The following is a 26,755-nucleotide window of genomic DNA, read 5'->3' on the forward strand; positions in this document are numbered from 1 at the left end:
GGAACACTATGGGAAAAAAACCCTTCCTTCTTGAAATGTTGGGAAGACATTTGTCATTAGATTAGTTGCCAGTTGTCAGGGAGATCTCACATGCCTCATAAATAACAGATCTGCCCTGGGCTGCCCAAAAGGCAGAGGTTTCACTTCAGGTTTGGCAGTCACGTTGGTGGCAGCTTGTCCCTGCCCACTTTTGCTCTGTAGTGTGTCAGGTGTCCCCCCTTTAGTGACTGCAGAGTAGGAAATGGGCCTTGTGATTTATGAGCCCTGGCATGAGTAACTGGTGGGTACTAAAGTAAAGTAAAATAAGCAATGTTGTTCCCTGGATTTCTTCCAGCACCAGAGGCGAGAGCAGGAGCTACGAAGGCAGCAGGAGTGTGAGCAGAGGTGGCCAGAGGTGAAAGTCAGTCAGAGGAAAGAGGAAAGGGGCAAAGAAGACAAAAGGGCTGTGGAAGATGAATACTTCATAGTAGATGGACAGAGGAAATTGGAAAAGAAGCAGGTATGAAGAGGGTGTTTGCTAACAGCAGTTTGCAGCTCCCTGTTCTGTATCTGATGTCTTTCTCAGTTCCCTGAGGGTGTTCCTATCCTCTGAGTCATGGACCAAGGAGGGACTTCACTAATGCATTTACTGCCTCTTGTTCTCAGATTTAGCCTTCCTTTGAGCTGACTTAGATGTTACTGAGTCACCCTCTATATCTGCAGCAGGGACACTGCCTCTCCCACTTTTGTCCCTGCTGTTCCTCTGTGCTGAATTGGTCTGATTGCAATTCCTTTACCCTGAAAGCTTCCAGCATCAGCTAAAGTTAAGCTTACATCTCCAGTCCCCATTTTGCATTCATGTTGTAACCAGGACCATTTCTTTTCCACAAAAACAGTGGAGCAGAGGTTAATTTTAATGCTGAGCTGTCATTATCAAGTCTGTCACCTTGACCACAATGTTTTTCTAATGTTTCCGCTGCATATTGATTTGTAATCAAACAGAAACATGCAGTGTTTGATTAAAGGCCTCTGGTTTTAGTAAAAGTAAAAAGAACAAATATGATCTTCTGACCTGCTGTCTAAAAAGCCAAGTATTCTTCCTGTTGCTCAGGGTTCTGACTCTTCTGTCAGCCCTGCTGGAATTGTGGTCACTTTGCTCTTTGAAAAGCCACTATTTCTAGCAGACAACTTGGTTGTCCTCCAAGGCATCACTGTCTCTGAGGTTCATCACTCTCTGCTTTCAGAAGATGGAAGATGTGCAGCACAACAGGAAGATGCACAGAACCCTCCCCAAAGATCAGACACAGCTGCTGTCTCTCCAGCATGACCACAAGCAGAAGAAGAAGGAGCCTTCCAAGAGTTCAAATGCAGGGCTGCATCCTCCATCAAGCAGCACAAGCAAAGAGGTACTGTCTTGGCCAGGGCAGCGTTTTGGTGCTTTGTAGTTTATGATGCTGTAGGAATGCTGAAGCAGAGAGCAGATTGATCTTTAAACCTACATCTGGAGCTTGACCTGTCTTTCTACACATTTATGCTACAGCCTTCAGTTTCCATTAGTATTCAGAGGATATGGGAAAGGAAGAACTGTTCTATCACTTGTGTTTGAGTTAAGGGAAGGGTTTGATTGCTGAGTGGACAAGTGAGGTTCTTCTGGTCACTAGGTGCCATTCCCTTGTCTTTCAGAGAGGCGTGAAATAAGGTAATACCACCTGAGATTTAATAGAGGTCTTTGCCTGATGTTAGGGTTCACAGAACTGACCCAGGCACAGAACAGCATCCTGCCTCCTGAGCACAGATCTCTGTGCCCCAGCAAGCAGGCTGTGATGCCTTTTCTTGGTTTTTACATCCCAGGGTAAGGTTTGATGGATCAGGATAGCCACATATAGTCAGTCTGTACTGCAATCCATTTTCCTCCTTTGCTAACTCTGACAGTATTTCTACCCATCAACTCATTCTGGTCATTGTCACCATGTCTTGAAAAGCTCTGGGTCCATTTCCATCTCCTCATTCCTAGCATGCTTTTTTATATAATCCCAACTAGTTAACCCAGTTCTACAGCTGGTGTGGGATTTGTTTTGTCACTAAAGTCTGGGTCAAAATCTCAGCAGCTCACAGGTGCTACCTCAGTAGAGGAGTGGATCTGATGTTCTGTGCAGTTATGGCAAAATGCAGTCATCTTCCCAAAATGCCCAAACAGAGGTATGAGGAGAGCTGATGCACATGTAAATAGGAGAAATGCAGTGCAGCTTCTTAACACCTTCCTGCTGCCATCTTTGTCATCTTCTTGTGTGTGTGTGCTGCAACTGTTCCCTGGGCTGAAATGTCCTGTACTGATAAAGAGTTAAATGGAACTGCTAGAACTGGTGAAATGATGAGTTTCAGTAACTGAATAGAGTCTACAAACAGCTAAGCAGCAGCATGAAGTTAGGAAAACAAAAGATATTAAGCTCCTTGTTAGAAGAGCAGTTTGTGAAAACGAGAGTAATTCTGTTTGAAGTACAACCTAACTGTCAAAACCACAAATGCCCTGGTTCTAAAGGCTTTATTGTACTGACTGATTAGGCAAATCGTTACTGAAATTTGAATTAACTGCTCTTGAAATCAGTATTTGTTTGATGATGGAGGGCTGGGTTTTATTCCAGCTGAGGAGCAAATTGAGTGTGGACAGAGAAGTAAGCTGCTTTCTCTAAATACACAACATCAAAGTCAATAGAAAAGCTTTGCCTTTTCTAGGCCTTTAATGGGTGAAAATGCAACTCTGATGATTAATTTATTTTCTACTTTACTGTAGTTAGAAGACAAAAAAACCAATAAAATACTGTCTTAGATACTCATCTCCTCTTTTGGCATGTGTTTTGTAAATTACTTCTTGATAGCAAAATGAAGAATTTAGTGTGCAGTCACTGTTAACTTTTAATTTAGTGTAATTAGTTGCAGATTAGTTGCTTTTTAGGTTCACAGCATGAGACTTTTGTCATTATGGCAGCAATAGTATGTTTGAGTTTTAAGGCTATTGTACAATATTATTTACCTAATCTTAGAACTTCTTGGAAGTCACAGGTCCTTCCACTAAATTGATAATTGGTAGTACAGCTTTTTTTGGTTGAGACTTCTTTGTCAGCAGTCTTAACTACTTGCAATGATCTAAAATGCTTTAAAGTTGTAACTGTTTTTAACAGGGCAAAGTCAGTGATTTTGCTCCTGTTGATACTGAACTTTTCCAGTTCATTAGCCAGAGAGATGTTAGTTCCTCTGTTGAGAGGGGCCTGCATGGGGACAGTGGTAGCCTACTCCGGAGTGAGTTTGTCTGTACTTTTTAGGGCTCTCATTTCTAGGACCAGTCATCAATACACAGAAGAGCTCAACAATTATAGTTTCATTGAGACATTAAAAACAAACAAATAATCCCAAAGCCCTGCAAAGCCTCAAGTTTGGGGGTGCAGAACCCTCTCTTGGGAGTTACTTGTCTTTGCCATTGTGCTTATCCCATTGTGCTGTCCCCAGCAGGTCAGGACAATTTTCCCCTGCACATCTGTGCCCAGATGTGAGCTCACTCTGTGCTGAATCTGGTCCCACCAGCACCAGAGTAAAGGAGCTGGGAGGCAGACTCCAAGCTAGCTCAGTGCCTGGATGGGGTTGGCATCAGTTCTGGAAGCCCAGAGTGTCACCTGCATCTGGATCATAAAGCCTTTCATGCCAGCTCCCCTTGGGCACAGAGCTGGGAAGTGAATTATCATCTCTGGCTTTTACATTTTCTTCCTTGCTTATAGTAAAATTTGCCTTTCATTATTACAAGTTGCAGGTAATGAAAATGTGGCCTCAAGAGTGTGTTCACTGGAGCTAGAATTTCATGGTTTGGCTGTGGTTTCTTGTTTTAGTAAATAGGGGTTTTTTTTAGGTTTTGGTCTTCTTTTTTTCCACAGTGAGACAAAGAATAATTTTCCATGTCCTCAGCAGTTTTGAGGCTGTGCTAAGAATATGCTTACCTTTCTGATACAGGCACAAACATCCGGATATACTGAGAGATACTGTTAAGAATGCCCGCCCTAACACAGATACAGGGTATTTTTGTGGCATTAATCTCTAGTTTACTGTGTAGAGCTGTTTCCAGGCTGTTGAATCAGAGGATATGCTAAAGATTTACATTAGAGAACGGGCATTAGTCATGTTGAACAGAATTGAAAAGCTTAGTGGGGTCAAAACCACAGGATAAAGACTTTTGTATTGAGCAATGCCCTCAGGAAATTTATTCCTTCTAGATCATGTTCCTCAGTCTTTCTCACCAGTAACATACCAAAAGGCAGAAGGTTGAAAGTGTTTTAAGGTAGAAAGCAACGTGCAGTAATGTCAATGCTGTGGAAGGGGGTAATTAATGCACAGCAAAACAGGCTGCATGTTGTCAAAGATAAGAAGGTATAGACAGATGATTCCTCCCAGCTAAAATCTCAGCCTGCAGCCAAAGGAGTGGCCTAGAATACAGCAGATGGAAATTCAAGCCCCTCTCCTTGCTGCAGCTTGGAAACTTCATGGAGAAGGAAGGGTTGCAAATGGAGAGGAAGTGGTGGTTTGTGGTGTGCCAGGGCTGTCCTCCTTGGTGGGAAGGTCCATCAGAGGTGGTGTGCTCTGTGCTGCCATGGGACAGCATCCAGCCCACAGACTGGGGCTCTCTGTGCAATGTGCTGCTGCTTTTGTCCTTCCCAGGCTGAGGACCAAGCCCAGAAGAGTGACAGCCTGCAGCCCTCGCTGTGGCCAGCGGCGCTGGGACACGAGGCCACCGCGCAGCCCAGGATGGGATCCGGGAGCAGCTCCAGCCCCTGCACTCCTGCCCCACAGAGAGCCCTGCTCGTGCAGGTACTGCACAGCCTGGGGAGGGCACGGGTGGTTCTAGGCACGACAGGCTGCAGAGAATGATGGGTTATTGGTGGCAGCTCAGCTGCTTCCAGAGCATGTCACACTGACTCACCAAGCAGCAGCATGGGCCTGTATGGTTCTCTGAGCATACCTGCAGTTATGGGTTATTACTATGAGATCAGGCTGTATTATCCTAAATGTTTCTTAAACTCCTTGTTGATTTGGCTTGGCATGAGCTTCAGGTGAACATCCTGCATGAAAGGTCACAGAGTCATAGGGTGGTTTGGGTCAGAAGGGACCTCTAAGAGTCACTTAGCCCAGCCTCCCTGACATGAGCAGGCATATTTTCAGCTAGATCAGGTCGCTCAGAGCCCTGTCCAGCCTGGTTTTGAATGTTTCCAGAGATGGGGCACGTGCAGCCTCTCTGAGCAACCTTCGCCGCTGTTGCACCATCCTCATCATAAGAATTTCTTTCCTTACTTTCCTAAAATTCAGGGTTCTGACTTGACCCTTTGCCTGAGCCATATCCCTCAGGGCTATGAACTCCACCAGTGTGTGATCACAGCAGCCCCAGCTGCTCCAGCCTTGAATTCACTGATTAGCTCCCCTGTGCTGGTGACCCTCAGGACCAGTATTGCATCCCCCCTGGCAGGGCTGGAAAAGTTACCCTCTGTGCATTCCAGGACTCTGCTGGATTGCCTTCAGCTCACCATGCTGCTTTCCCAGCAGATACCAGAGTAGCTGAAATTCCCCAGCAGGAGGATTTGGGGAAGCAGCTCTCCCTTATCCTGCTTTGCCTCGTGCCCTGGAGCAAGTCTCAGAGTCTGGGAGTCTGGGAGGTGGATAATAGCTGGCTCTTAGTGTCTCTGAGTCAAAGCCTCCCTGTGCCTTTCCTCTTCAGGTTGCTTTGCTGTTTGGTGATGATGGAAAAATCACCAGAAACAGATGTGAGCAGAAAGGCCTCATTTCACCTGATAGCTTTTACCTGGAAAAATATTTATGTTTGTCTTCTCACATCCTTTTTTTCCAGAGCCTGTTTGTTGTTTCAAGTCACGAGTATTGTAAGTGGGCTGAGTTGATGGCCTGGCTTGCAGCATCAAATCACTGGAGAGCTATTGCAAGGTCTACAAGAAGGACATTTGTAGCTTAGCCTTGGGCAGAGGCTGGCAGCTTCCCTGAGGCAAATATTTCAGCCCTGTAATAGCAGTGGGAGCATCCATAGTTTATTGCAGGGCATTTGGGACTCTGCAGGAGTACAGTGGCTGTACAGAGGATAGTCTTGCCCTGCTTGGGAGCCACTCCTGGGATGAGAGGCTGCTTCACCTGGGCCAAGTGATTATTCCTCTGCACCCAATTGCAGTGCTTTCCCAATTTGTAGCACCTCTCCAAGCTGCTGAGGGAGGTGGTGAGGAATGAAGCAGTATTTACCAACTTCTTTCACATTTCTTGATGGAGACGACTCTACAGAAAATGTATGCTGTTCAGAGTGATGGTGTTACTTAAGGATGCTAGCAGCAAGTGATGCACAGTGGTTGCTGTGTGATTTCAGGCTCTGCTGGGAGGTGCCCTGGTACCCCCTCACAAGGCAGAGCTCCAGCTGACAGCGCCTGTGGACAGGAGAAGCCAATCTGTGCTGCTGCCTGCTGTGTTCACATGGAGTCCACATGAACTTCAATGGGTAATTTATAAATCCCCTGAAGGGTTATTTTTCCCTTTGCTGGTTGGGAGCAGCTGCTGCTGCTAATGGCAGCATGTTTGGACACACTGCCTGCATTAACTGCATGAGGTGTTTAGGCAATACAAGTGATGGGTCAGGTGGTCACCTGAAGATTAAAAACCACAAAAAAAATATACTTGTGAAATTCAGTATGTGGGTGCCTAGTTGATTTAAAATAAAAGTGAACTGTGGAGTTAAAATGCAAGCTGAATTCATCACAGATGCTGCACTGAAGAACTTCCAGCTAGGTTTGTCAGAGAGGGATCATCTGCCAGCACTGCTCTGCTCAGACAAAAATTACTTCTTATTTTCAACAGTCATATTCTGTGACATCTTATGGCACATCCTGTATGCCCAGATCTCTCTCAGAATTGTTTCACTGAAAAACTTAACACAGCTCCTATGGTGAAAGGAGCATGATTTCCCAATGCCTTGCATCCTCTCTGTCTGCTGAGGGAAATGTGAGATTCAGAGAGTACCAGTTCCACCTGCTTTGTACCAGGTTTGTGTTTGCTGCAGTACACAGCAGATTTGGCTCTCTGGTTGTGGTGGTGTGGGATGAGCTGGTTTGGACTGCTTGCAGAATTCCACAGAGGCTTCTTGAACAAAGTCACTGAGTCTGATCTCCTGCCCAGCATCTCCTGCTGCCTGACTAGTGGAAATAAGCTCCATTTTTAATTAACTCTTGTGGTTTTCCTATAGGATTTGCTAGGTAGATATTCTCTATTGTGTGGGGTGATGGACTGAGTCTGAACAAGAAGTGAAACAGTATTACAAGAGCTAGCTGTGTGTAAAGCCGTGGAGTGCCCTAGTATCCCAGAGCACCTGCTCAGAAGTTTAAGAAATTCCTTTTCCTTATGCTGTTTCCTAACAACACTTGCACTTAATCTATCTCCTCTATGTAGATTCAGTTCAAATTAGTAACTTGGGCATCCTCCAAAAAGCAGCACAGCCTCTTTTTAAAACTTCTTGCTTCAAAATGGTTTTTAACTAGCTCTAGTAATGAGTCTTTTGTGCTGTATCACCTTATGTTATCACTTTGTGAATCAGTGTTCTTTCCCTTAGCTCAGTTACGTGTCCTTTTATGGTTTGAGGACACACAGCAGGTAACACTTTCTCTACGGATGCTTTCTGTGCTTGAGGGGAGCTGCTGCTCTTTAGATATTACTTACAAGAAAAACAATTTAAAGTTCAAATCTCAGTTGTTTAGAATCATTGTTAGGTGGAGGGGTTTAAATTCTTTTCCCTATGCAAACCTAAGGAGAATATCAAACACTGATTTTGGGGGTTATCTGAAATGGTTTGGGCTTGCTTGTGGAAGCAGGTGTCTGTTCCTGGCTTTACACAGAGTTGATGTACTGGGCAGGGTTTCTGTTCACTCAGTCACTTGTATCATGACTCAGCAAAGCTTATCCATGCTTTTAAACACAAATAGTTTTCTGGCAATCAGCAGGACTCAAAGGCTGGAATTTAAAAAGAAATATATGTATCTTGTTGAAAAAGTGGCAAGGAAAAGAAAATCCTCCTATATTCTGATAATAATACACCTGCTACAAAACCTGTTTCTATACCCACAATGATTCTCTTCAGGTGAGCACTTTGCTGCTCAAATAATTCTGGTTAACTAAAAACTGTTATTAGAAACAATCTTGTTGGATAAAAAGGTATTTTGAAAGGACATAGATTATGTTACAACTGCTGAAAAAGCTGTTTTCTGTAAAGAAAGTCAACAGAACATATTGTCCCAAAAAGGCAGGGAAAGCACCTGAATAACTAAGTGAACTTCTCAGAACTGGTTTTGGCAGTTGATTTTGCCATGCAGGTCTGGGAGGTTGCAATGAGACATCTTTGACATCTTTTATCGAGTTTTGGAATTACTTCCTGTCAATATTTAATTGACATTTGAACATTGTTCCCATGAAATTCAGTCTTGTACAGGTATAGAGAGTTCATAATCCTATTATCTTCTTGAAAGCTGTGTGAAGTTCTAGTTACTGTGGTTTACTTTTTGGGATGGAGAAACGGGAGAATTTTACAGACTTACCTGATAAATCAATAAAATACTCATCTGAGTCATTCTTTGGGGAAAGTGTACTGCAAGTGCCTCTGGTCTAAGGTGCAGTAACTCAGTTGGGACACAGAAGTTTGAACTGACTCAGAAAAAAATTGCAAACTTCATTCTTAGGCCTCCAGGTGTTGGAGGTGCTGATCTTGCCATGTGTTAGAGGAAGAGGCACCTCCCAGAGAGCCCTGGCCTGGCATTGCATGGGAGATCAGACGAGGTGAAGCACAGAGTGGAAAAGCTTCAGGCATTTCTCTAATACTTCTTCTATTTCTGTAATATCAAACTGATTCCAGCTTAGCAGAATCTGCCCTGCAGACAGGCCCAGCTCAGACAGAGTTTCTGTGTGCTCTGTCTTGGTCTTGTGTCCAAGAGGATTTCTCATTTCAGGGAAGCAGTACTTTCAGCTGACACATTTAACTCTCAGTTTCTTCCTCTTTGGCAGACACTGGGGTAGCAGATCATCAGAATGTAGATTTTTCTTTTTACATCCAGAAAAAATCAGAGAGGCAAATGTTGAATATTTTAGCTTTAGTTTTGCACTGCTTACTTCTTGTTCCCTTAAAGTGAAGACTTTGTAAGGAAGTAAGTTGATTCCTTCCCCTTCCCATGCTGTGACTGGGGTTTTTGCTATCCTGATGCTCTAACTGGACACCTTTAGAGATGTTTTAAATACAGGTGGCTGCAATGGGATCACCTGGACTTGACCACCCATTAGGGTGTAATCTGAGCATAATTTCATTCTCTCTTCCTGTGTTCTCAAGTTTGATCTTTCTTTCTTTCCTTTTTTCAAGTAATTGAAAAGTTTGTTTCAGAGGAGGACCAAGGTCCCCTCATAATCACCGGAGCACTTAAAAGTGTTTGCAGCTGGCAGTTTGCCTCCACTGACTGTGGGTTGGTGGTGGCCATGCAAAGAATAGCTTGGATGTCAACATCTAAGATAGGGGAGGTGGGTTCCCACAGTGATTAGACTATGGAAATCCTGCAGTGGGAGCATTGCCCAGGTTTGAATGAAATGTAGTGATTCCATAGCATTTTTTGCATCATCAAGGTAGTTAGCTCCTGGTGCATTGCCAGTGAGCTATTTGCTTCTCCACAGATTTAAGAAAGGTTTGTGTGTGTGTCTATATGTATATACACAGAGAGAATAGATTTTTTTACTATTTCTTTTTGTTGTACCCTTCACCTTGGGATATTTGTGTCTAACATGCTGACATGCTGGAAATGAACAGCTCACTGCACAGTGAGCAAGGTGAGTAGGGCTCTATCCAGGCACAATATTCCTGCTACACTTAGTAAATATTTAATCTCCAAGGCAGAATCATTGATCTCTGTTGAGACTGCAGCCTGTTAGGTAGGCAGGGAAGTGCAATTCACCACGTGTTTTGTCTGTTTCAAGTGTGAGAATTTCCGGGCTAGTAGGGACGTGTACCACAGCAGCTCCCTGTCAGACATGGTGACAGCTCCACTCAGCCCTGGGCAGGATGACGTGTTCTGGAGCACGAGCCACAGCAAGGAGCAGCCCCCAAAGGTGGGTAAAACTCGGGGGTGATTGCACTGCACTGTGTAGAGTATCCACCCTCTGCACTTCATGAAACTCTGAAAATCTCGTTGTTTGTGTATGAACTGGGTCACACTGATCTAGAAAGTGGGATGCAAATTTACAGGGAGGTTGGTGGTGTGGGTGTATGTGTATGTCGTGGTTTGACATTGGCCAAATGCCAGGCACCCACAAAAGCCATTCACTCACCTTTTGCTCTCAGCTGAGCAGAATAGAGGGGATAAAATTAACAAGGGCTCATGAGCTGAGATGAGGGCTGTGCTGGGATGGACCCGGCGGGGGCACCTCACCACCCTGGAAAAAACTGCCAGTGTGCTGGTTTGATTTTCTTCTTAAATATGGCATCCCAGAGATGTTACCAACCTCTCTAACTGGGCCAGCAGCATGTCCATCTCCAGAGCCATCAGAGATCGCTCTGTCAGACGTGGTGGAAGCTTCCAGCAGCTCCTCACAGAAACCACGTCTGTGACCCTCCCCCACTAAAAAAAAAACAGGCCATGCCAAATCAACACAGTCTATGATATCTGCACACATATACTATCTGCAGGACCTGTGATTGCAGACATAGCTCTTTTGTTAGACCAGGTATTTGTAGCAGCCTGTTTGGTGAAAAGGTCTGGCTTCTTATGGAAAAGCTTGTTAGTTTGTGTAATTGAGGTGATGGTGTATTTCTCTTTCTAACAGAATTTCTAAGAACAAGTCCAAGACTATTTGAGCAGGAATTCATATGCCCATGTGTGTGTTTATTTTATTACTTTGTAGTTGGGTGGTGTCTGTGTCTCATTCCCCAGCCTGTGGTAACAACATAAGGTAATCCACCAGCTGCAGGTGCCTTTCACTGTCTGATTTGAATATTGACCAGGAATGATACTGACTCTGAGGAAAGGTGCAAACCTTTTTTGTCTGCACCCTGATAGACTGCACTGGCTGAGAGCAAACTGGAAGCACCTGCTGCTGACTTGCAGCTTCCAGTGCTGATATCATGGAATACCTCCCCACAGGTCCCACTGAACTGTTGTTAATTTCTGTTGGTTAGTCTTAATTTTTCATTGATACAGGATAAACATTAGGTTTATTGACTTGGTTTATTTATTAAAATATCAATAGCAACCTTGAAATGTTTGCTTAAATCCTTTAGGTTCCAGAAAGGACAACCTCAAAATTTTATGGCAGGGATCAGCCTGGCCATCAGAGATGCCTTTCAAGGTAAGCTTTCAAGTGTTTTATGCTTATTCTAAAGCTACACTTACACTGTATAGTTTATACACGTACACTGTGCTTATACTGCGTTTCATGCTTAAAGTAATTTTTTAATGCTGCTTTATTGTCAGTAGAAAAACTGAAGTATCTGGCAGGTGCTCTACCTCAGTGCCAGTGGCATTGGTTGCAAAGGACAGCCAGGTGTCTGGATGCTTTGGTGTGTGGAGGGGGGGAGTGTGGTCGGACCTCAGCTCCTTGTACAGGCACTTTTAGTTACAGCTTGTTTTGCCTGATAGTAGCTTGAACAGGCAGCTTGTAGATATATTGTGACAATTTTGGCAGTCTGCCCTTAAGGCTGGTATACTTTTTTCATACCCCAGGAGAAAAGACCAAGGATGTCTAGAGCTCAGCAGTAAAGGGCAGCCCCCACTTGATGTCTAATCAGGGAACAGAATGGTTGGAGAGACTGGAAAGGGAAGTAGATTTAGCTGAAATAACAAAGTGATGTGCAGCATTTCTGATGAGTCAGAGTCAGAAACATCGTCTGAAATAACTTTCAAGTGAAATCAAGCCCTAAATGCTCCCCACTTGGGAATTACAGGAGGCAAAGCAGAAAAGAAATGGATAATTGTCAGTCAAATGAGTGACTTCTCAGACTGGGTTTCTGGGTTTCTGGCTTGGCAGTTTATTTTACTGTCCAATGCATCTCTTTCTCCATTGGTAAGTGACTGCTGTTGTATCTTCTAGGAAGGTAGAGGAGCAGTTCTCTAGAGTTGTAAAGCCATGAGATTTTGGAATCAGGACTAACACTTGACTCTGAGGAGTCCAAGGGTGATGTAATATAGAAGGATATTTTGCAATGACTTGGGAATCTCTGTAGTCTCCCAGGATGAGTGCCCAGAGGAAACTGTCCCCTCCATCATCTCCTCTCACTCCTGGGTGGCCCTGCTTGGAGCAGCAATGAAGATAAACTTTTAGTTATCCAGAGAGACCTCATACTGTAACAGCAGGAGCTCTGTTCCAGTCTCTGTTCCAGCACACAAGAGTCTCATCTGCTTTTTGTCTTTCTGTTCAGTAACACTCATCAGTCATCCCCTGGGGGACATGCTCTGAAGCTGAACAGTAGCAGCAGCACTCCTGGCACCAAGCAGTGGGAGATGGGATCTCATCAGAGCAGCTGGTCAACCTCAGGTGATTCCTAAGTCAAAGATCCATCAGTCAAAATGTGCTAAACTCCTGTCACATGAAATGGTCTTCTGCAGGGTATCAAGTTCTGCATTGCAAATGGGATATGTCCTTTTAATGACATCCTCTGGTGAGAGACTTTTGAAAGCCCTCTGGATTTTATGGTCCATGCTCCTAAAATACAAGTACTTCCTCTTTTGAGTTAGAAAAGTGACTGTGAATATATTTTCATATGGAAAATTTGGACTGCCTCAATTAAGAATTGGAAAAAAATCATTTCTGTTGCAGTTGGTGACACAATTGAAACTCAGCAGAGCCAACATTCCAGAAATACAGATGTAATTCAATACTGATATTCACTCATTGGCAAATTCTGCTCTTTGCACTGCCCACTGATAAGATGATACACTTGAGCAGCTGATGTACACTAATATTTCTGCACTATAATAATGTACTGGCAAAAGGAAACATAATTCTCTCCCTACAGCACATAATGAAATATTTCTCCAGTATTCTTTTATGTGCAAAACGATAGTGGAATTGAAAAAAAAAAGGTCATTAGAAGTTAAAAGAAAGATAAAACCTTGTGATATAGGCAAAGTACAGTTTAGTAATCTCCTTTGCTGTCAGTGGTAGTGGTGTAGGAATGCAGCAGCTTGCTCGTGGTTGTGAAGATTTTTGCAGTACAGGTTCTGGTTGCTGAGGTTCTGGCAGATGGGGATGTGGAGAAGTGGACAGCCTTTTTCCTCTCTTGCTACTCCCACGGGTGTTTCCTGTGGGTCAGCTGCAGGGCAGTTCTTGTGTAGCCCCCAGAGAGCTCTGGTGTGTCACAAGGCCTTGCATCCAGGTTGGCCACTAAAGACTGGGAACATGAGGGATCCAAGTCAAAGCAGGGCGGATGCAAAAAGTGTTCTGAAACCACCCCAGTGATCTTATGAGGTCATTTATTTTTATATGGAGGTTTACATTGTTAATTTAAAAGCCCTTGATAAATGAGAACAAATTGCTTATTTATTACACTTACACAATCAAGCCAGTTTTGCTTTTACTAGCTACACAGAATAGGAAGCTTTTCTTCAAGAGAAATCCAAAGCACACTTTAAATTGCTTGGGTTTTGTTTCTTTTTGCTCTTATGTCATTTTGTGTTTGAATAACAGAGTTGAACAACATGCAACAGCCCAGCTCAACTTTGCAGAGTCCATGTGATGTGTAACTCCTGTGCTATTTTGGCATGGGGAAGCAAAAATCTCACCAGAACTGGAAAGAATAGAAAACCTCCCTTGTGGTTTAAACTGTCTCCTTGAGTTCTTAAGTGTCATTAAATTACAGCTAGTTCTGGCATATGGCATTTCAGATGGAGTTTGTTGCTTTCCCAAACCCACAGGGATAATGAATTGGAGGAAAGGACTATAAATACTTTAAAGCTAATAGTTCTGCTGAGTTGCTTAGTTGCTTATTGACCAGTAAGGAATTGTGAGTTTTGAAAGCTTTGCAAAATGGATGAAGACATGAAACCATTGTGACAAAACTAAATTACCAAATAGGAATCCTCATTTGTGTGAGCTTGAATTCTCCCCCCTTAACTCACAAAGAGCCCTGTTGGTAATAGTGGGGTAGTCATGGGAGGAACTGCTGAAAAAGGCAAGTGTTGAGCTGGCCAGTGTGTCCCAGGGCAGGATGGGGGGACAGTGGCTTTCCCTCCTTTCCCTTGTGTCAGGGGTTTTGTGCAGAGCACCCCAGGGTTCTTTTGCTTTTCCCAGTGCTTGCAGGCAGTGGGAGACCCACATTCCACAGGGAGATTTGCAGTTTAGCTCAGCTGTTTGCCCTCACCTAGTTGGGTTTAGATAATCACTTTGGACTGGTTTTGTGTAACAGTTTTATGAAGGCCAAATCTTGGCAGCACCTCTCTTCCAGGGGTGTGTAGGGGGGCTCAGGCTCCTGAGCTTTCTTGCAGTGACAGGAAATAGCTGCCTGGCCCCTTGGTGCTGGAGTGTGACCAGCAGCTGGTGATGTGAGGAGCTGTCTCTCCTCAAGAGGATCAGAGGAAGGGATTAGGATGCCCTCATCTTTTCCCTTTTTCCCTTTCCATGGAGCTCTGGCTGATGTGCAGTGGGAGTGTGTTACCAAGGGTTTGGTTTGCTTGCTGCATTAAAGTTCATCAATATCAATTTATATATGTAATATTGCAGCTTCTAGAACCACTGGGAAACAAGCAATGAGATTTTCCTTTGCAACAAAGGAGAAAAGAGAAGTTTGTCAGCAGAGATTGGTGTCTGCTTTGGGTCCTTGCTATGTGTGCTTGTCTTGCTCTCTCACCTGTTGCATGTACACTTAGAAAAAGAAACTTTTGGGTTTTTTTACCCCCAGGGAACCCAGGACTGGCCAAGGCAGAGAATGTTTTGTCCCAGAACCACGTGCAGTTGCATCAGAAGCCTGAAAAAGTTTCTCATCCAGGCCAGATTGCAGTAGGTTCTTTTAAATCCACTGATATTTTTGATTTGTTTGTTTTTTTCACTGTGCAGACAGCTCTGTTTTGGTGTGTGAGTTTGCTGTCACTCATGAGTCAGCCCGAGGGGTGTGTGAGGCTGGCTCAAGCTCACTGCTCTCAGTCCAGGTCTGACTTGTGTCCAGCTCAGGTCCTCAGCAGAGTGTCCAGTTTTGGCTCAAGTCACTTTCCTGTGTGAGATACCCACCTGTGATGGACCAACAGAACCAGTTCAGCTTCCTAGTAAAGCTTTTTTTGGGGTGGAAGTGACCATAACTGTGTATGCTGGGACAGTAAAATACAGCAGGTGCTGTTTAACAATGGGTTCTTCAGCTGAGTTTTCTTTGCTCAGAGTCCAGGCTCCTTTGCCAAGGTGAAGGACAGTGCCAACTCCTTGTTAAAAGCAGCAGACTATTCCTCCTCAAGTGATGAAGGCAGCAGCAGCAGCAGCAGTGATGAAGATGACACAAACCATACAAGGTTGGCTTGATTATTATTATTTTTGATAATAATATTATTCTTGTTACACACTTTGAAATATCTAGGAAAAGCTAGCATGCCTAAATACTCCCCCTCCTTTGAAGTTACTGTCACTCATTTGTGTCAGTTGTAATTAAGCAATTTAATTGCATTTTAATGAACTCCTGGGGGTAAATGTTTGCTCCATCAGATGTGCACAGGGTAATAGTACACTTTGATGACTTGCTGCCCTGGGACAATGAGGAAATGTCTTGTTTTAACTGGATATACTGGGTAGTGCTTTTATAGGGGTTACTTCACATTGATCTACATTTACATGGAATTTTTGAAGGAGAAAAGGAGAGAGAATCAAAACTGTAAAAACTGTGTGCCTTCATGACAAATACAGGTTACAGTGGAGAAAACAAGGCAGACATTACCCCTGAGATCACATAGTCTATTCACTCTGGGAGAAATAATTGCCACTGAAAAGCTGATTTCTTCACCAGGGCTGTTCATGAAAAGGAGAGATGGTTTTGTAAAATGTTCTGTATTTTTAATACTGACATTCTGCATCTGCTGTGGTTTCCAGCTGATCCCACCTGAACTGTGTCTCTCTAGCTTTCCAGTTTATCTTGCTGGTTTTGTGACTGACATCTTGTGGTGTTCTACCTGTCATGTAAAATGTGTATTCTGCTGAGAAGTAGTGGAGCAAGAATAGCTTGCTACTCCAGAGAAGGGAGTCAGGGGGTCAAGAACAGCAAACAGAAACATTTTTTAGTATTGGTGATTGAAACTTCTGATTTTCTTGCAAAGAGACTTCAGTTTAATTCAGCTTTTAGGATTTACTTTGAAGTGCATCCCAGGGCCACAGAGCTCTCTGGGATGGGGCTCTTGCTCTTCTGACAGAATTGCAAATGCAGTTTTGTCAGGTGTTAGGCAGAGATGCCCAGATTTGGAGCATTGCTGGCAGGTTATTGTGTTGGGCTGGTACCAGTCCTTTCCCCTCTGCTGCTCTGAAGAGGTAGAATTTTTGTGCCTGCATATGCTCCTCATTTGCATTTCTGAAGTTCATTTTCAAGGCTGAGATGAGGAAAAAGAATGTTAAAAATCTTGTCGCTTATTCAGTGCACCTGAAAGAGCTGACTTTTACTATAATGCATTTGTTTTCCTACTGATCCTCTTCTAAACCACCTTATTCTGATCTGTAAAAAGTTTTATTCACTCTAGGTCATAGAATTCATCCTAGACCTCAGAAAGACTCTACATAAAAATATGGATTTGCCCTGTAGCAATGACTTTGCTGTGTAAGTGTCAGATTGCTGTGATCCTTGCATGCTGTATGATTTGAAGGAGTGGTATCACTGCCTTTGGAACTCTGCATTTGTTATTTGCATCTCCTCTGTGTCTGAGAGCCACCCATCCTCTGGAGAGGTGCAGTTAGGATGCTCCTTGTCACATTTACCTTCCTGTGCACACAACCCACTGCAAGAGCCCATGTAAAATCATAGGTATAATCTTGATATTAACAAAGTCCCTTCATCCTGGATGAACATCATTTATATTAAAAGATACTTCAGGAACTATATCCTGATTGATGCCAAATAAATAGCAAATAGGATAGTGATCCTGGCTGAAAGGAGCAGCCAGTGTTGAAACTGCATATTCTGGATGAAGTGAAGGGTTTAGGGGTATTTTGCTCTCTAAAGCATGTAGGATCTGAAGCCCCTTGCACTCTGGAGTATTTCTGAGGGGGCTCTGGCTGAAGGACCTTGGGCCAAGTTTTAGTGGGTTGCTGAAACCAATCTGTGTTTTCCTGTTCTTTCCTGAGCTGTGGCACAGCACCTGATACCCACACTCCAGCTTTCCTGGAGGTGCCCAGTAGGGCTACTCTTGGGACATCTGCAAGAGAAGGAGTTTCCTATGTTCTTGGATGAATCCTGGTAACCACCCTGAGAAGGCTGAGGGTGCTGGACTGAGGGCTGCTGTGTTTCACCAGAAAAGCAACTTCTGGTCTTGTTGTTCTTTACAGTGAGATAGCCAGACTTCTTCCTCACCCACTTCAGTTTTTTGTTTTTAAGGAAAGAGTGTCAGTGTATAGGATCCAGTGTCTTACCTCCCTTTTAGAACATCTATTCATTGATGTTAATTTCTCCTGCTTTATGGAGAGTGCTTCCTCCTCCAATGCCTGCAGTATGCCCCTAAAACACTGAGGATCCTGGGACTCATTTGTATAGTTCAGTTTCCTCTCTTTGCTCTTTGATTGCTGTTTCCTACCAGCATTTGGACAAGGTAGATGCAGGTGTGTGCTTGGCTAGGAATTACTTTCTCCCTCTCCTAAGTTGGAGGTTGACATTATTTAAGATCAGCTGCTGTTTGCTTCCCTAATAAGAACAGGTCCTGGCATTTACCATTGATCCTAAACCACATCTTGTCATTCCTTCTAAGTTTATGCAAATATTTACCCACTCACATAGAGTGGGGAGACAATCCAAAACCAAAAAATAAACAACAAAAAATGCCACAGAAACTTCTACTCCTACATACCCGTCTTAAATCAGTAGGTCTCTCACCAAACCTTCTTTGTTATCACATGTGGCATCATTTAAAAGAAAAAAATACATTTCAGTCTGCTACCAGTTGGCACATAGTACTATAGAACCCTTCACACTGGCTGAATCCAGTCAGTTTTATAATTACTGGAAAGAAGGCAAAAATGTAATAGGCTTAAATGGATTGCGGTAAAAAAGATATGAGTATAAATAAATAAATGGGATAAATAAATCATTTAAGGTGGAAGTGTGCAGAAATGGGGCCAGGATGTGTTTGAAGCAGTTCCACTTGGGTGAAAAAGTTTAAAATGCAAAGATACCTCAGGCAGTGCAGGAAGCAGTGATGTACTGGGAATTCACAACAGACACTTGCCTTGTTCTCACTCTTGCTTTTGGTATCAGCTTTTGATCACTGTTGAGGACGGGATGCTGGGCTAGGAGGACTCTTGGCCCCAGCCAGTCCAGCAGCTCTTGCTTTCTTCTGTCTTCTGTGCACTGGGCAACACTTTCTGTGTTTCCTTTTAAGGTGAGGAGGTCCATGTATCAGGGACTGATTCACAGGATAAAATTCCAGTGTAGCCTGTCCCAGCAGGCACTGGCAGAGAGGTCCCTGATGGCAGCACATGGCAGAGCAGCTGCTGCTCTCTCTGGAGAGCAGGGTGGCTCATAATTACACCCCACAGGGGAACTTGTGATAGGAGACAGGAGTTTTGAAGTAGGCACTTCCCAAATGACAGCTTGAGGGACTTGCCTGAGCTACACAGTGTCTGAAAGATGATGGATGAAATGCAGGGAGATGAAGGGATGCTCTCTGTCAAGGTAGGGAGAGCTTCCTGCTGTGTGTGAGTGGTCCTCAGGCACAAGCCCATTCAGGCAGATCCACAGACTAATCAGCTTGCTTTTGTACAAGAACCTTTGAGTGTAACTATTGAATGTTAATTATGTTCACTTTTGAACGTGGTTATGTGTAGTTGTTTCCTTTTTTTTTTTTCCTTTTTTTTCCCCCCTGAAGTAGTTCTGTTCATTAATTGGAGTTTGTTACCAGGCAACTGCTCAGCAGCAGAATTGCAGATTTCTCAAGGACAAGGGTACCAGATGGAATTGAACTGAAACCCCAAAGCACCGTGGCAGAACAGAAGGTAATTTGGCCATTTGTAAGGGGGTGGGTACAGTGAGGGGGAGTCAGGTCATTAATGTGCATGATAAATGCCATATCCATTACTTCTTGGGAGCATTCTCACTCTGAAGTCCTGCTCAGTCATTGCAAATTATAGCTATAAGCCTTGAAAAAATATGTGTAGTTTCAGGTTTTGTGCTTCCTGTAGAAATGCTTACATTTAGGTACAAAATTGCAATTCTTCATTTGTCCTTCTTATTGACCTGTAGTAGTTTCTGATGTCAAGGTATTTTGTGAAGGCACTGGGCAAAAAGCACTGTTGATTATTGTTGGTGTGCATTGTTGCTACTTTTAAAAAATCTTAACTTCTTTTTATTCCATTTAAAGTGAACTACCTCCTCCTGCTTAAAATATTACCAGAACAGGGGAAAACCACTTTATCTCTCTCTACTGGCTTAGCAAAAATTCTTGTCTTCTCATATGTCATGTTGTGGTTCCTTCCAGCTGTAGTTTCTAGTAGAGGCTTCCAGTCATGTGGATTTTCCCCTGTGATAAATATCAGCACAGAAAAGATGAAGAGAGACAAAGCAGAACAATGTTCTTTGTGGTTGAAAACAAGAAAAAAGTTACAGTAATAAGACTTGTACTTGGTGTTAGGGCCCTTTTTGGATATTACTGAGTGTATTCTTGCTTCACAGATAGGGAAAATAAATCACTGTGAAAGTGGTGTTTTCTCCAGAGCTGTGTCAGGGTAGAAAGAAAAAGGAGTTTTCTTTACCTCTGGTGTCTCTAAACTTCAGACCAGAGTGGTGACCCTCCTGCCTGGGGAGGGAGTTCCACTTGGCCTTTGTCCCACCATCCTCAAGGAGAAAAGACTCTGCTTTGGAGAAAGAGCTATAAATGGGGCATAAACCAGTATTTCTCTTGTGGGAAAACCAGCCCAGTTTTTCCACTTCCCCCTGATATCCAGGCTGCTTGAGGGAACGGAGAATGTTGGGGTCTTTGAGGCCCACCCTGAGGATGAGGGAGGATGATAAAGAGTTGAGGTTATGTGTTTTGGTGGATTTGGAGGAAAGAGTGTGGGAGGGAGAACAGGCAGATGGCTGACACCTCATAAATTTTTCCTCTGCCTTCTAGTCTTCTCCTCCCTTCTTGTGGAGCCTCCCATCCCTTCCTCTGAACCCTTTTTCACCCTCCAGCTACAGCTACCATGAGTCTCCTCATCATCTCTAGCATTGCTTTCCTTGTCCCATCAGCATGAGCAGCTTTGAAGTGGTTAGTGTGTACCAAACTGCCCGAGTGATTCAAATGGGGATTTGGTTTGGTTTTGCTCAGTTGAATGTGACTGAGAACTGAACTAAAAAGCCCCATACTGGCTTGGTTCCCCAATCTCAAGTACTGACTTGCATATTTTGGTTTCAGTTTTTACATCTAAATTAAAACATAAAATGTATTCCCAGAAACCCACCTCTGACTCCATGGATAGTGCTGCCAGGGAAAGAGTTTGTGTGGTACCTCACAAAGTTCTCAAGTATTTCCATGGGATGCTGTAAGGAGATCTGCAGAACCAAATGTCACTGTACTGGAAGTGCTGATGCTGAGTCCTACTAAATGTCCTCTTTCTGGAGTAAGGTTTCCTAATTCAGTGAATGGAAAGTAGCAATGAAATTAATGGTGAAGGACTTCAAACTAAATGCAGGTCCAGAACCAAGAAGTGCCTTCTTCTGTCTGCGGTATGCCAAGGTCAGCTCTGAAACTCGTTAGCAAATCATTTGACCTGGTATCTCTGAGGCAGAAGTTATTTCTTTTTCTGTGCTTGAGGTAATGTAGATGAAGAATATTTGTGGAGTTCTTCAGGAGTAAACCCCAGATTTGTCATCTTAGATGTTTGCTATACACTTGGGTATGTTTTGGTAATTTTTGGTTTTAATCTTGCCATAGGGTTTGTCTTTAAATGATGCATCAAGGGAGAGCACTCCTCTCCATGTGCTCATTACTTATCATCCTAATTAACTGGAGTTGGAGAGTGCATTGGAAATAAACTAAATGTGGTGTTTATCTGTATGTTCTCATGCAGGATCAGATTTTAGGGAAACAAATTCCAAACACTCAAGAAGGCCTTTGGAGCATAAACAACCAGAACTATCTCCTGCCAGATCTCCTCCAGCAAAGCCAAATTACAGACTCCTCTGTGAACTCGCCACAAGTGCCACTGACTTGCCAGGAACCTCAGAACAAACCTCTGACTAAGGTAAGAGATAAATTACAGATTGCCTGGATTGAGCTCCAGCCTTTTGAAGTTCCTCTATCCTGTCTCTTTTTACAATGAGTTTTTTCACTACATCCCTTCTTTCTTTTAAAAGTTTTATCTGGGGGGGAAGATAAGAAATCTTGAGCAGCCTAACAGATTTCATTGTTCCACTTATTTCCCCCCATCTCCGTCTCTGCTCTCTTTATTTCCTTGCTTTGTTTTTTCTCCCCTTTTGCACGAGCTAGAGGACTCACACCTTCTGCTCCTTGCTGTGGCAGCATTCTGATGTGCCTCTGCTCATTGTCCCTGGCTTTCTGCCACCCAAGCATCATGTGAGGGAGCACAGGGCAGCCCCAGAGGGCTCTGACACTGCTGTGGGCATGGGCCTGTGCGGAGAGGGGTCACTTGAGGCAGGTAACAGCTCTGTCAGAGCACCACAGGGTGTGTGCCCTGAGCACTGCCTGCCTGAGGCAGCTCCTGTTTCTCATTGCAGAGCCCCTGTGCTGAAAGCCCACCTGCCAAGAGCAGCACATCCTCCACAACATCCTTCACATCATTCATAGATCCGAGACTGCTGCCAATCACCCCTCCCACCAGTCCAGTAGGACCTTCCAGTAGTTCTCGTGAGTATGCTTTGCCTTTGCATTAAAATGTTCCTCCTGGGCATTTTTTTCTGATTTTGGGTTTTTTGGGGTTTTTTGTTTTGTTTTTGGTTTTTTTTTTTGTGGTGGTTTTTCTTTTTTTGGCAAGGGCTTATTGCTTAGAAATGAAAACTCCGAGTAGTCTCCTGAAACTGGAACTTCACATTACTGTGAATTTCATTGTACTGCTTCTGCCCTTCTTCCAGGTGTGGTTTGCTGTGCTCTCCTGCTGTGTTACCACCATGCTTTCTCAGGAATGCCTGAGGAATTTTCCAGATTTTTTTTTTTTTTGGCTATACAAAGCTCTCAGGGTGTTTTCTCACACCTCTGGGGTTTGTTTTGCTCTACCATGAACAAGGTGGTTCAGATATGAACTGTAACCAAACACTCACATTTTCCACAATTGTGTGTGTCTTTCATTCCAGCATCTAGTGCCAAACCCGAGCCTGTCAGGAGGGAAAATGCAAGGAAGGGCTCTGTTGTCAATGTCAATCCAACCAATATCCGCCCACAAAGTGACAGCCCAGAAATCCGTAAATACAAGAAGAAATTCAACTCCGAGGTCCTGTGTGCTGCTCTGTGGGGTAAGTTGGGGGTCCTTGGGCAGGTGTGTGGAGGGCAGGCACAGCAGGAGTGGCTGGCAGTGTCTGCTAGGCAGATTTCACAGTTGTATTGCTACTCTCCTGGCAGAGAGTGCTGGAGTGGATCTCTGAGCTGATACCTGTGTCACTTACATGGCCCTGTCTTCCCAGGGCAAGATGGCAAACACATGAAATACAGCTGCAAAGGACTTTGTGCATCACAATGAGAAAAGGTTTTGATCAAGCACCAAGTTGAAACCATGCTCTTGGGAGAGCCAAAAGTTGCAAATGTTTCAGCAGCTTTTGTGGCTCATGAGACTCATCTGGGCTGCACATGGATACAGCTGATCACAGAGCCCTGACCCAGGGGAAATAATCCAAACACCAAGCCTTTAGCTGTCTCATATATTAGGTATTCCAAGGATCCAAAGCAGGTCAGGTCTTTCCAAAGACTTGTCGTGCTTAGTTCCAGCTGTCTGCTTATTCTGTTATTATGGAACATCACTGAACCATTGTTTAAGCTTACATGCTTTTTACAGGGTCAGCTTCACGTGGGGTAAAACCAAGATGCAGCAGTCAGGTCACTCTCAGCAGCTGTAGACCTTGTCCCAGTCATACATTACCCAAACTCTTGAGTTGTTTTAACTATCTTACTGCTTCAGAAGAGCAGATGCATTCTATGGGACTCACCCAGCCTTTTCTCCTCACTTTCAGAGCCTGGAATGGCAAGTGAATGAAGTAGATGGAATCTTATCCAAAGCAAATGTAAATTTCCAGTTTATAGCTTCACAGATTTTGTGTAATGTGCGTTTGTAGGAATCCAAAATTTTAAATTAAGAACAGAGCTGTGTGGTAGGGTGTGTAATTAAATGTGCATTGAGGCTGAAGAGCACCAGGTACTTGTCAGAGCATTGCCAGTGGAGGAGGGTGCTTGTTACAGCAGGATACCTTATGTTGTGTCTTTAGAATCTGCTGATTAGAAACATAGATGTCATTCCAGCCAAACACAATTTCTGACATTCTCTGATGTCAGCAACCCAGTGAAGCCTTCTCTTCCTTAATTGGCATTTGAAGGCGTTTTCCTAACCAGAGACTGTTTCAAACAAACCCTGCACCTCCTTGTAACACAGCGCTTCTTCCCACAAGTTTGGTGCCCCCATTATTTGAATGTTGTATTTGGAAAAAGAGAGTTTGGGGGTTTGTTTTTGTTTTTTGTAGTCGATGGGGACCCTTTGAACACTTAGGTGGGTCTCCTGTGTCACTACTGTAATGATGCTGGACTGGGACTTTTGCACTGGACACAGGTACATTCCAAGGTCACCCAAGAAGTTCAGGTTCACAGAATATTCTCCTTTTTGTTTAAATCCACATTTACTTCAGCAGAGCTACTAATCCTTCAAGTTCCATAGGTATACAGCTGTTCTGAGTAAAAATTCTAAAAGAGCTTTTTTCTTCTGGGAAGTCATCCACAGAGCAACAGAGAAATTATCAGGTTCCATTAAGTGAGATTAAATAAAAATTGGTTCTCAAAACAGTGAACACTCAGTGACCTCTGAATCATTAGCTGACTTATGCAGTATTTTTTTTCATGTATCGACAGGGGTAAATTTATTGGTGGGAACAGAGAATGGATTGTGGCTGCTGGACAGAAGTGGGCAAGGAAGAGTTTATACTCTGATTACGAGGAGACGGTTCCAGCAAATGGATGTTCTGGAAGGACTCAATGTGCTAATTACTATATCAGGTTGGTTCAGTGGCTAAAAGTATCTGACCCACGCTGGGGTTGGAGGCAATTAAAAAGAAGAATTAGGTTATAAACTAGGTTGAGGAATTTCCTCTTTCAGAAAATCACAGGACAGTTATTCTTGTTAATAGGAAAACTCTGCTGAATTTTTAACATTTACCCTCCCATTCCAGAGTGGCTTTGGGACAATTCATTGCCTGGTTAATGTGTAAAATGGTTTGTGGGAAGTACAGAGTGTTTCATATTCCTAAAATGGGCTGATTCTCTGCAAACTGTAGTTTGTCACTTTTCTGGTTTCTGTGATGGGTGAGCATCTATCTAAGTGCAGTTCTATTAACATTATCATGATACAACCTCATCCTGTGTTCAGCAAGAGGTATGAGCAGTAACATGAGAGGGATCTGTATTGTGAAAGCATCAATAACATTAAGTGGAGATTTTCAGCCTCTGTCAGGAAACAGTTTGGACTCTGGCCTTATTCCCCATGGCAGAGAGTGGCCTCAATGGATGCACAATACATACCGAGGTCAGAGGTGTGGGTCCAACAAGGAGTAGCAGCTTGTCTCCAATCCAGACTCATCATGGTGGGCAGTGCCAACAGCTGTTTGTCCCATACCGCCAGGTCCAGTTGTTGCAGGGACATGACATAGTCCTTCTCTTCAGAGTAATCTGTGGTCCCAGAGTGCTGCTGACCATAGGTTGCTTATGAGATAATACAACAAAAAGAGTGATTGATATGAAGGATGACAAAATAATTCTCAAGTGCAAAGGCATCCAGAAGAAAAATAGCTACTTTGAATGAAGATGGGCAGTTAATTGGAACCACGTCAACAGCTTATTCAAAGTGGCCATTATAGGACATGCCTGTGTTCCAGGATGAACAGTTAGTGTCAACAGTTAGTTTCTGATAACACCTGTGTCTGTAGAAACCTGTTCTTTGGCCTGAGGGAGGAATTTTAGTCAGGTGTGAAAGTCTTGCATGAAATTTGAGTCACAAGGGAAGTGCACATGTGCCCAGTGCCATAGAATGGCTCCTGTGCCAGTTCCCCCTGTGTGTCCCCATCACTCCTTTCATGCCTTTGCTATGTTCTCTCACCCTGGCAAGGCACAAGTACCTGCTGTACTCAAGGTCACAAAACTCTAGCTTTTTGTAATTGGGGGAGAGTTTGTACTTCAGGGAGTTCAAGTACTCTGTCTCTTCTTGCAAATCCCAGGGAAGAAGAATAAGTTGAGGGTGTATTACTTGTCATGGTTGAGAAATAAAATTTTGCGCAATGATCCAGAGGTGGAGAAGCGGCAAGGCTGGGTGTCCGTTGGTGACCTGGAAGGCTGTGTGCACTACAAAGTCGGTAAGGATTTCCTGGTTTTTCCTCAGAGAGATGCTTAATCATCCTCCTTTTGCGTCTTGGTGACAGCAGCTTTTTTCAGCTTTGTTTCAGGATTGTATTGGGTGAATATCTCATGAGTTCTTTCAAGACTCCCTGTTGTACATGGCAGGTGCCTTGCTCTCTGTCATTTCAGGCAGCATCTCTTCTTGCAGCAGTTACCAGAGGATGTTATGGCTGTTCCCTGTAATGGCTGGAAGGAAGGAGTGCCAGCCATAGTCTGTGCTCAGTCAATGCTTCTGTTTTTCTGTAGTTACTTAAGGTTTTAATTGAACTGGTGTTTTCCACCTACTCAGCTTCCCTCTTGGCCCGAGGTAACTGCTAAGAAGTTGGACCTAGTTCAAGTTCTAGTGAATCATATTTGTAGGATATCCTTAGGAAGATCAGCTCATCCTTCTCTCTCTCATGAAAGACCCAAATATACCTTTGTTTAAACACCCTGGAAATGGTACCATCTCACTTTTCTTGGGCTCTCAGGCAGCTCATTCCTCAAGGTTAATGTGAAGATTGTGAGAATTTCTGTCATTTAACTGTGGGGGCAGATATATATGGCACAAGTTTTGCTTTGGTGAAGGATGGTGTGAAAGTGGCACTTTCTTCGAAGTCAAAGCCATGATACAGAGAAGTGCAGGAAATGTGAGGTGGCTGCTTCTCATTAATACCTTGCTTGAAGGTTTTGCTTTTTGGCTTTAGAAGTGGCAGGGGTAAAACTCAAGGAAGAATATGAAAACAGATGTGTGTTGTTACTTTAACTGTGATTACAGCTAAGCACCCACATATTCTGCTTCAGTTGCTCATCCTTGGGTTTGGTGCATTTTTAAAAAACACAACAACAAAATACTTATCCTAAAATTAGGCAAACATTTGGTAGGAGCTTCTGTGTTTACATATGACAAGACACTCCTGCGTTTTTGACAGCACAGCTGCTGCTGTTTTTCTCTTGGTGAATCTTCTTGTATCTTGACCTTTGGTTGTATGGCTATT

The 26,755-nt window shown here is 43.6% G+C and overlaps 1 protein-coding gene across 2 annotated transcripts in view; it reads left to right on the forward strand.

Moving 5' to 3' along the window:
- The window catches only part of NRK (Nik related kinase), an 89,413-nt gene that overhangs the window by 48,837 nt on the left and 13,821 nt on the right, over positions 1 to 26,755 (forward strand). The window contains exons 13-26 of one of the 2 annotated variants that reach the window (XM_059859415.1): positions 335 to 499; positions 1,227 to 1,385; positions 4,681 to 4,830; positions 10,009 to 10,140; positions 11,309 to 11,376; positions 12,446 to 12,561; positions 14,924 to 15,021; positions 15,394 to 15,521; positions 19,098 to 19,191; positions 21,247 to 21,420; positions 21,914 to 22,043; positions 22,487 to 22,645; positions 24,243 to 24,386; positions 25,601 to 25,735. In XM_059859415.1, coding sequence (XP_059715398.1) covers positions 335 to 499; positions 1,227 to 1,385; positions 4,681 to 4,830; positions 10,009 to 10,140; positions 11,309 to 11,376; positions 12,446 to 12,561; positions 14,924 to 15,021; positions 15,394 to 15,521; positions 19,098 to 19,191; positions 21,247 to 21,420; positions 21,914 to 22,043; positions 22,487 to 22,645; positions 24,243 to 24,386; positions 25,601 to 25,735 — 1,852 coding nt within the window. Of the gene's footprint in view, positions 1 to 334; positions 500 to 1,223; positions 1,386 to 4,680; positions 4,831 to 10,008; positions 10,141 to 11,308; positions 11,377 to 12,445; positions 12,562 to 14,923; positions 15,022 to 15,393; positions 15,522 to 19,097; positions 19,192 to 21,246; positions 21,421 to 21,913; positions 22,044 to 22,486; positions 22,646 to 24,242; positions 24,387 to 25,600; positions 25,736 to 26,755 lie in introns of both variants that reach the window. The other variant, XM_059859414.1, reaches the window with a different exon arrangement.

This window comes from Haemorhous mexicanus, chromosome 14 (genome assembly GCF_027477595.1).
Source record: "Haemorhous mexicanus isolate bHaeMex1 chromosome 14, bHaeMex1.pri, whole genome shotgun sequence".
NCBI lineage: Eukaryota > Metazoa > Chordata > Aves > Passeriformes > Fringillidae > Haemorhous > Haemorhous mexicanus.